The sequence below is a fragment of the Xiphophorus maculatus genome, chromosome 20 (assembly GCF_002775205.1).
Source record: "Xiphophorus maculatus strain JP 163 A chromosome 20, X_maculatus-5.0-male, whole genome shotgun sequence".
NCBI classification, from domain to species: domain Eukaryota; kingdom Metazoa; phylum Chordata; class Actinopteri; order Cyprinodontiformes; family Poeciliidae; genus Xiphophorus; species Xiphophorus maculatus.
The window spans coordinates 26,737,504-26,751,206 of NC_036462.1; the positions used below are offsets into that span (position 1 = coordinate 26,737,504).

At 41.8% G+C, this 13,703-nt stretch overlaps 2 protein-coding genes across 3 annotated transcripts; one reads left to right on the top strand and one right to left on the bottom strand.

Moving 5' to 3' along the window:
• Positions 1-138: 138 nt before the first annotated feature.
• On the bottom strand, positions 139-3,901 carry LOC102233065 (opioid growth factor receptor-like). Of its 2 annotated transcripts, XM_023324540.1 has the most exons (9): positions 3,658-3,901; positions 3,205-3,583; positions 1,927-1,989; positions 1,813-1,848; positions 1,662-1,716; positions 1,342-1,420; positions 1,200-1,266; positions 976-1,124; positions 139-877 (listed from the first exon to the last, which is right to left on the bottom strand). In XM_023324540.1, the coding sequence occupies exons 1-9, from the start codon at positions 3,714-3,716 to the stop codon at positions 544-546; spliced, it is 1,221 nt and encodes a 406-aa protein (XP_023180308.1). In that variant the 5' UTR covers positions 3,717-3,901; the 3' UTR covers positions 139-543. The 2 variants fall into 2 exon arrangements, with proteins under 2 accessions (XP_023180308.1, XP_005800722.2); XM_005800665.3 differs by having other exon boundaries at positions 3,205-3,897.
• A 4,495-nt stretch (positions 3,902-8,396) lies between these two features.
• Positions 8,397-11,307, top strand: LOC102229718 (potassium channel subfamily K member 15-like). The gene is made up of 2 exons (XM_005816461.2): positions 8,397-8,679; positions 9,435-11,307. Exons 1-2 carry the CDS (start codon positions 8,397-8,399, stop codon positions 10,340-10,342), a joined length of 1,191 nt encoding a protein of 396 aa, XP_005816518.1. The 3' UTR covers positions 10,343-11,307.
• Positions 11,308-13,703: the final 2,396 nt, after the last annotated feature.

Consider the following 13,703-nt stretch of genomic DNA (forward strand, 5'->3'; position numbering starts at 1 on the left):
TTGCCATTGTTCCATGAAGGAAAGATTCATGGAGTCCCTAACTAAAGCAAAGCATACATCATCAGAAAAACGTGCAGAAACACTGCACGTTTTTTTCACTACGGTCCTGGATTTCAATTCAAATGACTCAGGTTATGGAGTACAATTTTATTGTTTTAATGAAGAAAAGGTGTGAATTACGATTCAAGAACTGTAGACATTTCAATTCTGAAAATCAAACCAAGAAACGATAGATATATTTAAAAACAAAAATCCAGTTTATGCCCACCTTTTTGCTTAACTACTGTAAAGTACTTTATTTGTCTGAGTTATTGAAGCCACTTAGTGCAAAACACACATTCAGTGCATAAGAGCAGTAAGAATAAGTAAACAACTGGAAAAACTGCAAACATGAGTAATAGGTGTTAAACATCAACAAAAACTGCCTTCAACTCAATCTTCACTTTACAGTGGAGATTAATAAACTCTAAACTCCAATACTTCACAGACATCAATCTTTTCAACAAGTGCTTTAACAGGTTGTGCATTACATTTTTTTTCTTACTACCAGCCATTCCCTTCTAAATTAAACTGGTCCTGTTGCTGCCGAGCTCTTGACCATGCGTCCTGGATTTTCTTCGGGCACCACACAAACGGTTCTCTGTCGTCGTGGTGGTCGTAGTGATCGTAGGCGAACTTGAGAAGCTTCCTGCGTTCTTGCTTATCGAGAACAGCAAACACGAAGTAGCTCAGGGCGCTGTCTTTGACCTCCTGAAGTTCACGTTTGACCAGAGTCTCTTCCAGGAAGAACCGAACCAGAGGGACTTGGTAGTGACGGTAACCAAGAGTTCCCAGGCACTTCAGGATGCGGGTGATGCGCAAGTTGTTGTGTGTGTGACTAAAAAAAAAAAAAAAGGTCAAAGGATTACAATTTTTATGAAATTGTAGCTAAAATGCACAGATTTTTGTTTTTGGTCAAATGCGTAAATTGCTCACTTGTTTAGATTCTGGAACCTGTCAATCCAGTGCTCTGCTCTCGCTACCTCTCCTGTTTCCTCATTTTCTAACTTAATGCCATAAAAATCCAACATGAGCTTGTAAGACTTCAGTAGATTCTCCCTTGCAGTTGTATTACCAAGAAAATCCTGAAGGAAATGCAAAAACTATGTGAAAACCTGTGTGACACGTTTGTTCAAATAGTATATTTTATTAAGCATTACCTGAATTTCCTGCTTTGTTAGTGTTTTTGCTTCATAGTTTACCCCGGGTTCCTGCAGAGGAAACAGCCTTTCAAAGACAAATTTAATTACAAAATGGAACTTCAGGTCTTCCTTCCAATCTTTACATCATATAGTACCTTACCACTGAATATAGCTGTGCGTGCGCTCCAGTTTGGCATACTTTCCTTTCCAGTCATTGTGGAACTGACCAATGTAGATCCCTGATAACAAACACTAAGGTTAGCAAACAGAAATCAGTATTTATATAAGCTTTAAAAAAAAGGCCACATAAATATTTCATTTATTATGAGAAAATATCCAGACCAGTGTGAAAAAGTAATCGGCCTCCTTGTTAAACCATGAATTGTCTTTGACTAAACACACTTTTGGTTTCACTACTGACACAACTCAACAATTAAGAAATCACTTCAACAGCCACATCAGGTGTTAGTGGAGGCCTACCGTCTGGTAAAGATGGTGTTTCCCCGAGGTAGAAGCTCAGATTGGGGTTTTCATCCTATTCAGGAAAGACACATTTTGTTTTGGAATGCTTTTTCACAAAACAAAAAGTAAAAGGAGTCACTTTTAAAACAGGCGAAGGCGTGTTACGTACATTTTCTTCCTCATAGCGTCGTGTCCGGTGAAGGTTCTGTGGGGGAAAAATAAGTTGGAGCTAATTGTAGAAGTACAACAATGCTGTCTGTGGCTTTATGCGTGTTACACTCACTGGGTAGTCATGCCTGTAGTTCTGCATGTCTTTTGCAGCATTTTCAAACCTGATGAACTTGTACTGCAGAAGAAAACACAGTCATGTCATTGAATTAACCCTTGGCTCAGCTCTCAGTATTTAACAAAAATACATAATCGCTGTAAAAAAAATTTTTTTAGAGTGTTACATATTAACTGTTAAAGTTATTTGGTATTTTTTAAATCAGGCATGTTATAATATAATGCTGCTCAGTAGCAAATAAATTGCATCAAATTATTAAGTGGTTATAATTTAACTGAAATGACGGTTTAGTTAGCAGTTATTCTAAAGATTTCCACAAAGAGTAGTAAGAAGGACATATTTTTATGAATTGTGAAATAAACGAATATAAATTTAGCAAAAGTTAAAAACGGCTATAAGACCAAGGAAAACATGCTGGAACGACAATCTAATGTTATATTCACAGCGCTAATGCTAACGTCAAACTAGCTAGCATGCGGCGCTTCTTATCTACGCATCTTAGCTGCGGTTGTCAGGGCAAAGCTTGACCTTTGACCTTGCTAGATAAGATTTAAAATGCTCGGCACTATTTCAAAAGATATTTATGCCTTATTTACATAATTTATCACTGGAGGACGAAGCCTTGAGAAGAATGATCTGAGTGATAAATGTAAGATTTCTCTGAATTTCAGTTACATTTGAGATTTTTTTGACACCCGATTAAAAATAAATTATAACAAAAATACCAGCTTTATTACTGAACATCTACATGGCTGAATAATGACGCCTACATTTTTAAAAATTCTTTTGGTTCAATCTTTGTAGATTTTTTTTTCTCAGCACAATGGTAAAAACTGTGTCCCTTTATTTTATTGATACAAATTGTGGCTCCAAAACAATAATCACGCCCCGATTCCTCAGGCAAACCACAGAGCAAACATTTATAAATAAAAGTACAGGAATAAAAATTAGATTTGGGCATGCAAAGTAATTTATAAGGCCTAAAATCAGGAATATTAAATAAGATTTCTGTATGACTAGTTCAACTGAACTCATTCTTTTAGACACCTCTTAAAATATTTATTAAAGTGTTTTATAATATCTTCCCATCAAAAACGTGCATTAAAATCTACAGTAACAAAATGCTTGCGAACTGTTCCAGCACCTTCAGTAGGTTGAGTCGAGCAGTTTGTTTTTATGAGTGCAGGAAATTGAACGCGGAGCAGAAGACCTGACGTGACACTGCAGCTGAAAGGAGCTGCATAATAAATAAAGTTGTAGACAAGTTAAACTCACAGCTCTGTTCCTTCTAGTCTGGTAGGCCTTATTTCTTGGGGGCCCCTCATTCTCAGGCTCATGTTCCCAAGTTGAATCATATTCGCAGTAGAAATCATCCGTTTCGTCGACTCGATATTCATTTCCGGTGAACTCACCCTCTACCTTAACCTCTGGAGGCTTGTTCAGTGTTTCGGGGGCCTCGCAGTTTGGAGCCCTACTGTAGGGACCCCCCCTGCTCCCCTCCTCCTCATCCGAAGAATACCTGCTCCTCGACTGGTTGCTCTCACTCGGCTCATTTCTGCTGCCTCGCCAAGTCAACGCGGTGAGGTTTTGGACTCTTGCGCACCACAATCGAGCTCGTCTGCAGAGGAACTCGATACCCGGTATCCGCAAAATCCTGTTCCACAGTGGAGGCAGAGGTTGAAATAACCACCTGAGGAAAACACAACACAGGTCGAAAAAGTTGGAGACCTTGCGTCGAGCGCGACGGTACATGTTTGACAAGCTCTCCATGCCAGCCGGCAGCACATCGGTTTCGCTTTCTCCCACAGTTCACTTTGCAGAAATCGAAACTGAACTTTCTAACAACTCCCACAAATGAACCCGTCGTGTGTGTGGCATGGCTTCACTTAGTGTGACAAATTAAATTACTTAAAAGTCCAGTTGGTTTTTTGTCGAATTGCAAAAGGTTTTTAGACATTAAAATGTTTCCCAGGTGCATCTAATTGAATTAGAATATTTACTATCAAAATGTGGTTAAAGTCTTAAGATTTGAATTTTAGGTGGGCAGTGAGCGTCTGACGAGGACTGCCGACTAGAATCACAGCAGAAATGATGTCCGTTCTTGCGTAATATCCCTTTTCAAGCAACAAAGAATCATGATTGTCCGTGAACTACCCTCCATGTGCATGTGACACGAATCATCTCCAAATCGAAATCAGCTAATTCACTAGGGATACTCAGGGCCAAGGCCTAAAAGAAAATCAGCACCGGTTTGTCTCCAAAAGAGAAGTAAATCTAAACTCAAAGTTTAGTTGTGCTTTCACAAAAAAAAGAAATATGCTAGAAATATAACACTGTCTGGTGAAGTATTATATATATATATATATATATATATATATATATATATATATATATATATATATATATATTACAAAGCTAGAGTATTCAGTTGAATAATCTCCTGCTTGATTTTGTATTGATTGTAAATCCCTATCCATCAATTAGTTAACCTCCAAAACAGCTCACCCTCGCGAATACCAAGCTATATTAAAACATTTATTTGAAGTACCTTCTTCTAATGAATTATAATACAGTTAGTTTACTTAATGAGCACTAGCTGTAAATTGATACCAGGCATCTAACAATTCTAATGAATTAAGTAGGCAAAACTCTTAGCACCCATTTGCACAAAATGACCCCATTTTGGAGATTGTTTAGATAAAATGTCATGATGACTATTTGCTGTTTCATAAGATACGGGCAGTCCACTGTCACTTAAGAAAACCCAAGTGACGCTAACTTTTGCATCGAAGAGAAATTTACCTGCAAAGCCAATGCACACTTTTTACACCATCGTGCCGCAGCTTTATCTACGAGACAAAGATATTTTTGCCTCCACATGCTTTATGATCCTCATTACCGCCTGTCTTATCTCGCGCGCTGTCCCCAGGTGCTATCTATGTCAAGATAGCATCATGTTCACAGTAGGCCTCGCTGCCTCATTTTCCATAAAAAATGGCACACGGAGGGAAGAGCGTGGAGGCTTCAGTCAGTGAACATCCTGCTCTTAATGTCTTCCTGTGGAAGATAAAGGGCTGGTCGAACTCTGCCGCGGAGCAGAGAGATACCAGATAACGCAGCGTCATCGCTTCATCAATACAGCTGCAGGCTCTTTGTGGTTATAGCTTCAGCTACGCAGATCAAAAATCACCTGGCTACCTCTGGGCAAAAAAAACAAACAACAAACACCACAACTTTAATGTGGGATTTTTGTTTTAAAGGGGCAGAATTATTGATTTGAGCTTTACCTGACGACATAATGTTAATCCCACATCAAAAACATACCTAGAGTGTTACTTTGATTCTTTCATGCATGTTTAAGAACTCTTGTAATCTCCCACGGCAACAATTCAGCTGTGCAAAAACGCCTGGGTGGACCTAGCCCCGCCTTCAAGGCGTAGCTCCTCCTCGGAGCTGCAGTTTTCACTCTTCTGCCTCAGAGAGCCTCTGTGCTAGATTTGTGCCAAAACACATTTGAAGTTGGTTTACTTCGGCATGTTTTTGGAAATGTGAAATAAAAACGTGTCTGTTTTATTTTGGTCAGCACCTGGTTGGCCTTGAAACTCTCCCCTGGATGCCATTTTGGTGTCTCTAGCTGTGCTTCCGTTAACCGTGTCATTGCACAATTTGGCATTTGGAAAATAAATTTGCATAATGGAAACGTGCCAATTAAGAAAAAAAAAAGTTTTTTGATAAAAAGCTTTGGATAAGGTGGCCATTTGGCCATATTGGAGCTGCTTTATTTTGCAAAACTGCATTGGTAGCACTTGTTTGTTTTCTTTCAAACTAGTCAAACGATCAGCAACCGGATGTTGCCACTGGCGCAAACCACGAAGAAGAAGTTGACAGGAAGTGATTGGAGGATGATGGGTTGGTACGTTTTTTAATCACTTATCCCGGGAACAAGCTTATTGACATGTGACTTTAATTACGTCTCTTATTTAATGGAATCACCGCAATTGCGAAATTGTGTTTTTTCGACATTAGCCTAGAAAACTGACAAAGTTTTGTTTTTGTTTGTAATGGAAACGCAGATACTGTTTAGTCGTTGAATCGTTAACACCGACCAGAAGCAAGGCCTGCGGTGCTTCAGGTGTCGTCCTGCTTCGGTGACCTGCGGGATAAATCGTTGAAGTGCTCTTAGAGAAATTTGGTTGGCCGGCTGCTCGAGGGTTCACCACAAATCTGTTTCTCTCCGTTAGCGGTTATTGTCTCTTTGTAACCCTTTCTGGACGGATCAAACAGATGTCAGCGACTGCTTCTCATCTATTTCTTTAGATTGTGTTGCTTTTTGAGACCTTTTAGCCTGCTTCATGTTGCTGTTGAAGTTATTTTTTATCCTTCAGGTCTGGCTCTAATCAGGCTTGGGTGCAGCTAGTGAAACTCCACCAAAAATTTGGTGAAGTCTCAATTTAACAAGGAGTGCACTTACTTTTTCACACAGAACCAGATCGGTGTAGGTATTTTGTCCCCCCCTATTAAATTAAATCATTATTAAAAAAAGACAGAATTTTGTATTTACTCTAGTTATTTTTGTCTGACAATCGGTAAAATTAAGTGTGAGAGCAAATAGTCTAACAAGAGGCAAATACTTTTACATTGTTCCGACAATTGAGTTGAGATCTATAAACAGTTTGGTTTCCCAACAGGACAATGATTTCAAACACACAGGAATAAGGAAGGCTAGCATAAACTTTCTTGAATGGCCTAAACTTTGAACCTATTGAAAACTGATGAGGTATGCTTAAAAGCTGAGTCACATCAGGAAACCTACCAACTGATAGGAACTTTTACCCGATTGGACTGTTTTCCTAAAATAGACAAAGACGGTACAAGTGGAAGAACTTGCAGGATGGACCTACGGCACTTATTTCTGTGTGTCTTATCAGCATGGCGCAGAGGAAAACTCCCGACACTTGGAGCAGCCGAGAAGCCCCCGTGGTTTCTCCTGATGTCCACACACTCGGCCCTGTGTGCTGGATTCCCGACATTAGGAATCCTGGATCGCTCCGTGGCTAAGTGCGCTTGAGAAAGGTCATCGTTGTGCCACCAGCCTCTGTGCCTCGTCGCTCAGTGGTAGCACTTTGGCTGAAAGTGGAGGCAACCGTCCCACATGAGTGCTTCATGAGGAGGGCCAAAGCTGCCCAGAAAGGGCAGCCGCTCCAGCTGCAGCTCTGTGAGGCAGGCAGCCGCAGACAGACACAACACACACACAGACACTTTGACACTTGTGTATTTAAGATCCCTCAAGGCAGGGTCACTGATTAACGGCCGCACTCGTGCTCCGAAATGTGTGCACGCATTGCTGCGCAAAGACGAATAAACCATCTCCGTTTGGTTTTCATGAGTAGAGAAAACAATATTTTCTTCTTCTTTTTTGGGGGGCGTGGGGTTAGCATTCCTCTGTTTAACAAACTGATGAATGTTCGCAGTGGTTAAAGTAAGCTAATCTCTGATATGAAATGATGTTTTCACATCAGCAGCCGCTCACTTTAGGAGATTCCATAACACAGCAGAGGGGGGAAGTGACAAAGGCTCCAGAAGAGCTAATGACCGGTGAGTAGATGCAGCTGGGAAGGGGAGCAGAGCTGAGAGAAAGATGACAGATAAACATGACTAATACTAACACATGGTACGTCGGTTTTGATATGCTTGTTTTCGTGTTTGCGCCTTTATGACTGCCTTTGTTATTTTAATGTCTGTGACACTTGCTTACAAAGGAGAGAACTAAAAAATAAAACCTCAAACTGAGATAACAATGAGAAACACAGAGGAAACAAGTGCAAAGCACAAACAATGTGAATAAATGAACTAACACGAGGGGAAAATACAAAATGGGGAGATATAGTCAACAAATTAGGAGCGTAAATGTAAAAGCAAAGTACAGATGGTGACACTGTGTCTTCATTTCCCCAGTAATTCAGAGTTATGCGCTATTTTGTGTTCATAAAATCCCACAAAATCTGCGACTGGTATGTAACAAAAAGTTTTTAAAAAATAAAAAAATCCAAGGTGTGTAAATACTTTTACAATACGTTGTGTCTGTCTGTAGTGTCTGTCGTCGGCTTTTATGACACCACCTACACTATAGATTTTAAAAATATATATATTTACAAATTTAACAAATAAAACAGTCTAATCCATTTATCCAATGTTTTTTTTTCCTTTTCTTAGTGTAAATGGGAAGACAACCGCGGCAGACATCAGTGTTCCTGAAGAGGCTCAGTGAATGATGATAGCAGGCCAGACAAGCATCCTGTGAAGCTCAGAGGTGGTTGTCTGCCTGCCTGCCCTCTCCACCTGCTGTTGGAGCAAGTTTCACAGTTTGCAGTGCCTGCTCTTAATCCCCCCCCACTCCAAGCACTTGAACCCTGCAGGATGGGGCTCTCCCTCTGAGCACCATCATCCTCAGCAGCAGCAGCAGCACGATGAAGGCGCAAAACGTCAGGACTCTCTTCCTCATCCTCTCCGTTGTTTTCTACCTGCTCGTCGGAGCCGCCGTGTTCGACGCGCTGGAGACGGAGAGCGAGAGCTCCCGGAAGAAGGCCCTGGAGCAGAAACTGGGCGAGCTGAAGAGAAAGTACGGCTTCCTGGAGGAGGACTACCGGGAGGTGGAGAGAGTCGTCCTGCAGTCGGAGCCGCACCGCGGCGGCAGGCAGTGGAAGTTCTCCGGCTCTTTTTACTTCGCCATCACGGTCGTCACCACGATAGGTAAGAACGCGGTTCCGGTTCTTTACGTCTCTGCGGCCGGTGAACACGACGACATGACTTTTGTTTTGAGGCGCACGATTTGTTGCAAAAGTTTCTGTGAAACAGTGGCGGTACATAAAAAAAAAAAAAAAATCTCTTTTTATATTAGCTAAAGTTTTCTGAGGCACATAGCAGTTTTTTTTTTGGTGCTTTTACTGCAACCAGTAATAAACTACATGAAAGCTAAGTCAAGCATTTAATAGCTAAAAAAATAACTCATTAATCAAATAACGAAAAGAAATAATCTACCTTCACGTCGACGAAACCGCTTTAAAACCAAAACAAGAAACAAACAACTTCAACGAATGAACAAATTAAATAATAAAAAGAAAGAAGAAACATGCTTTCAAGAATATACTTTTAAACTTTGTAAAATAAAATAAAAAGACTTTCAAGCCAAATTCAGTCGAGATTTAGCGGATTAATCCTTATTGCTGCCAAAAGTGACTGGACCATAACTTACGGTCCTTTTTTTTTAAGCAACACATTTTCTATATTTATGTATTTGTTATGTTACCAGCGCTGCAAAACCTGTCTGCCAGAAATGTAGGAATATCGCTTTAAAATGGATGCAAATTGGATGCCACGATGGATGTGAAGCAACAGAAACCAGAGACTGGATTAATCATTGGAATCCGATCTTGAGCCCCTCGCTATATCACCATCAGCACCGCGGCCGTAAGTGCTTAACCCGCAGTGCCTTTGTGACGTTTCAGGTTACGGCCACGTCGTTCCTCGCACCGACGCCGGCAAGACCTTCTGCATGTTCTACGCGGTCCTGGGAATCCCTCTGACTCTGGTCATGTTCCAGAGCCTGGGGGAGAGGATCAACACGCTGGTCCGCTGCCTCCTGCGCAGAGCCAAGCGGGGCCTGGGCCTCAGGGAGACCGAGGTCTCCATGGGGAACATGGTGCTGGTGGGGCTGCTGTCCTGCGTCGGCACCCTGTGCGTCGGGGCCGCCGCCTTCTCGCACTTCGAGGACTGGACCTTCTTCAACGCCTACTACTACTGCTTCGTCACGCTCACCACCATCGGCTTCGGGGACTTGGTCGCCCTGAAGAAGAAGGACGCCCTGCAGAGGCGGCCGCCCTACGTGGCTTTTTGCTTCGCGTACATTCTGGTCGGACTGACGGTCACGGGAGCTTTCCTCAACCTGGTGGTGTTGAGGTTTCTCACCGTGAGCTCTGACGTGAGGACCGCCGAGCGGGAGGACGAGCAACTTTTGAAGGAGGAGGACGAGTCGGATGCTGCGGACGGAGGAAGCGGCCGGTTCACTCTTCCGGTGGAGGAGGAGGATGGCGGCAGCTGCGTGAGTCTGGTCTCCTCTAATTCAGACGACCTCAGACTCATCGAACCGGAGCCTTCCGAGCTTCCCAAACCCAACAGACTCGGGGATCTGATCTGCTGCTGGTGGTGCCGTGGGCTGGCGGTGTGCGGCAGCAGCTCTGACCTGCAGCAGGAACACACGGGCGGCCATAGCAACCCCGTGTTTTACACCTCCATCTCCTACAGGGTGGACCGGGTCTCCCGCAGCTCCCACGCTGCCTCACCACATGCCTCCCCCAGCTCCGTCGCTCTCTGCTGGGAGAGGAACTATCGTCGCAGCAGACGGAGGTCCCTCTGACACAGGAGCTTTTTGTGACAGATGAAACCATCAAAGGCTCAGACTTCCTTTGCTTCCAAGTGTAGCACTAAGTGACCTGAGAAATATTTTCCTACACTGAACAGTTTGAATGCTAAGGCATGTGTGACACTTCGAAGAGTTCTTTCTGCGTTTGTCTTTTCTTTTTATTTTTGTTAAACTTTTCAAATGATCATTTCATTTGCACAAGAAAAACATAACTCGGCCTGGCCTGAAGTGAAAAAGCAATCGCTCCCCAATCCTACCCTTAATTTAGTCTTTTACTTAATTTCTGAGAAATTTTGGTCGACTCTTTCCAGAAAACTTACATTCAAGCCGAGTTGGAGGGCTTCTATCATAAATAGTCTGCTTAAGCCTTAGTGTCACGCTGCAACATTTCGGCTTTAAGTCCAGACTGGACAGACTTACTCCAAAACCTCTGTTTGACCTGCTAGTGCACTTTGGACCCTGTCCCACAGCATAACCTAAACAGCTCAAGGTCAGAAAGGAATGGCTTTGAATTTTCTTGTGGAATAGTGCAGAAATATCCTTTATTGTCACACGATGGGAAAATTCACAAAACAGACAAAAAAAAGAGACTTTACAACATAAGAAAACAATACTGCACAGTTATTCAATTCAACATTGCACTCTACAACTGAGTAGGGTCATTTAAAAAAAAAGTGTGCCAAATGTGCATTCATAGTGGAGCATTAAAAGGGCAGTAGCACAGTGAAGTAACTATGTTGCCTTCAGTTTTTACAAGAATGCTGTACATATCAGATGTGACCTAGAAGAAATTTGAATTTGTAATTTAACACCTTGAAGTTGTGCCTGTCTCTTTAAAAACTCCTGCTCTTTCTGTAACTCCTCCTCTATTATATGGCTCCCCTCTTAACCCTCTTAACAACATTTTTACCAGCCCAGAAGCTTAGAAACTGCAGCTCAGAGGAGGAGAGCCGTCCTCGAAGGCGGGGCTAGGTCCACCCGGGCGTTTCACACAGCTGAATGGTTGCCATGGGAGATTAAAGCATTTCTCAAACACGCATGAAGGGATCAAGGCAACGCTCCAGGTCTGTTTCTGATGAGAGAATAACGTAAAAGCACGATGTAATGCTCAAAAATGTTCATTTTGCACAATATTGCGCCTTTATAAACAACAACCAACTATTTACAAGAAATGGAAAAAGAGCAAATAATCACAGTGATGTAAACAGTTGTGGAGCTTGTTAGGAGGAGTGATGGTTCTGAAGGTCTCTGGGAGGAAGGACCTAAAGTAGTGGTCCTCTTTGCACCAAGGAAGAAAAAGTTTGTGAAGGAGCTGTTGTCCAGTTGTAGTTTTAGGATTTTGTGCTGCACAGCAGAATTCTTGGTTTCTGATCCCTAAGCAGCCAAAAAAACAACAACAAAACAAAAAACAACAGATCACCATACTATTTACACCTCGCTCAACTCTCAGTATGTTTTTCTTTATTCTGAAATGCTGTCCATATTTCCTCCTTAATAAATGAAATCATCTTTTGAGAACTGTTTTTGTATTTGTTCAGCTTAACTTCGTCTGACATGGCAATTTCTTGGATGAACTGAACCATCACGGCGCTGTACGGTATATCTTTTTGTCTTTGCTGCCCTGCTGCGTAATAAAAGGTACAGAATGTGTCATCAAGCTGCAGATGCTGCGCCACGCCTCAGTAAGTTGAAGTTATCTTTAAGAAAATCAGAGTCTTCAGACTCTCAGCAGTGCCGTCACTTGTGACCTTCAGTTCTTTCCAGTCAGTAATCATCACTGCTCTCTATTAGGAACATTCCCTCCGCTGCTCTGGCTGGTTCCCAAGGTAACGCCCTTAGCCCTGTTGCTCAATGTGGCAGAAACTGAGGGCAGACAGACAGACACACACACACACTATGTATGTAGTTAGTGGTATTTTTCTGAAGTCACCATCCTGTCAAAACTGGGGCTTTCAGTTTAAACAAGAAACCAGTAGACCAACAAAGGATGGGAAAACAGGAAGTGACATCATAACGGCAACATTTGGAAACAAGTTCCCATTGATTTCCTATGTGTAAAATGTATAAAACTAAATTTGATCTTATTTTTATGGAAGCTAATAATGTAAGTGGGAAATTAATTGTATTTATTATGGAATATTCAAAACCTGTGAACTTTTTTTTACATTTTGTGACATTACAACCACAGTTTTACTGTAATTGCACGATGGACAAAAAACATTCTGGAAAAAAGGAAATGTAAATGTATGTTTCATAATAATAATAATAATAAATAATAATTCACTTTCAATTGAAACTTCGACGTTAATTATTTTACTCATGGAAATGATCTCTAGTCTGACAGGTGCAAACTTTTGGATGCTGTTGTTTTCCTTGTTCCAATTTCAACCACCAGAGGGCAGCATTGGTTAATTTAAACAACAACAACAAAACAGAACAGCTGACCTCTTTGAGGTTTCCTGGACACAATGTTGCTGTCAAGCTCAACCAAAACTCTGCTATAAATACAACCTCGCGTCCTCTGCGCATGAGTTGCAGAGCCTGTTTGATATCACGTCCCTTACAGCTGGGATGCTGTCGTTTCTGTAAGTTCCTCTGTAGCTAAAAGTTGAAATTAGATCACAGCTTGTTGTGAGTGAGAATAGCTGTTCGGCTGTGTAGGCGCTTCAGTCAAGTACCCAGACGTGGATCAGCTTTCAGCACGATCAACTGAGAGGGGGGGGAAACCCCAACAAAACAAAACAATACTTGAACCAGCAGAAGGAGCAATCTGTTGCATAAATACAAAAAAATAAATAAATAAATCTCCATCTCCAGAGTACCCTGTTGAATTTTTGTGGCTAGTGAAATTTTATTGCGGGTTTTATTTCTCTTTGTTGTGCTATGATGTATTGTGCAAACGGCAACATTGATATAATGGCGTAACTTGAACGGAAGCGGGTGATTTAGTCTGGATCAACGCTTCGTGTGTTGTATACAATCTTGCACGTTCATTGTCTCGTCCGTGACTGTTAAGAAGAGCCCACACCTCTGCTCGGGTGATTTTTATTAATCTTCTTTTACGGCTCCATCAGAGGCGGACGGTCCAGCAGTTTCATTACAAAAAATAAAATAAAAACTGCTGAATAATACAGCGTGTTATGTGCAGATAATACACTTTACAAGTGGTGAGCTGCAGGTGGAGAGATGAGGGGGATTTTAAATTGTACATTTTTCTGACTCACAAGATTTCTCATAACGGAGCACGGCTGTGCTTAAATGTATCTTCCGCTTAAATGTGTTTCAACTCATTTTACGTCCATGTATTCCGTTTTTAAGACACTTTGCTTCTAGTGTTTCGGAAAATGCCTGCAGA

Bases quoted from the DNA above. Each gene is read 5' to 3' on its own strand.
- LOC102233065 (XM_005800665.3), bottom strand. From the start codon at position 3,699: ATGGAGAGCTTGTCAAACATGTACCGTCGCGCTCGACGCAAGGTCTCC. The intron at 1,717-1,812 runs GTACGTAACACG...TTTCCTGAATAG, and splicing joins GACGCTATGAGGAAGAAAAT to GATGAAAACCCCAATCTGAG. The intron at 1,125-1,199 runs GTAATGCTTAAT...CATTTCCTTCAG, and splicing joins TAACAAAGCAGGAAATTCAG to GATTTTCTTGGTAATACAAC.
- LOC102229718 (XM_005816461.2), top strand. From the start codon at position 8,397: ATGAAGGCGCAAAACGTCAGGACTCTCTTCCTCATCCTCTCCGTTGTT. The intron at 8,680-9,434 runs GTAAGAACGCGG...GTGACGTTTCAG, and splicing joins CACGGTCGTCACCACGATAG to GTTACGGCCACGTCGTTCCT.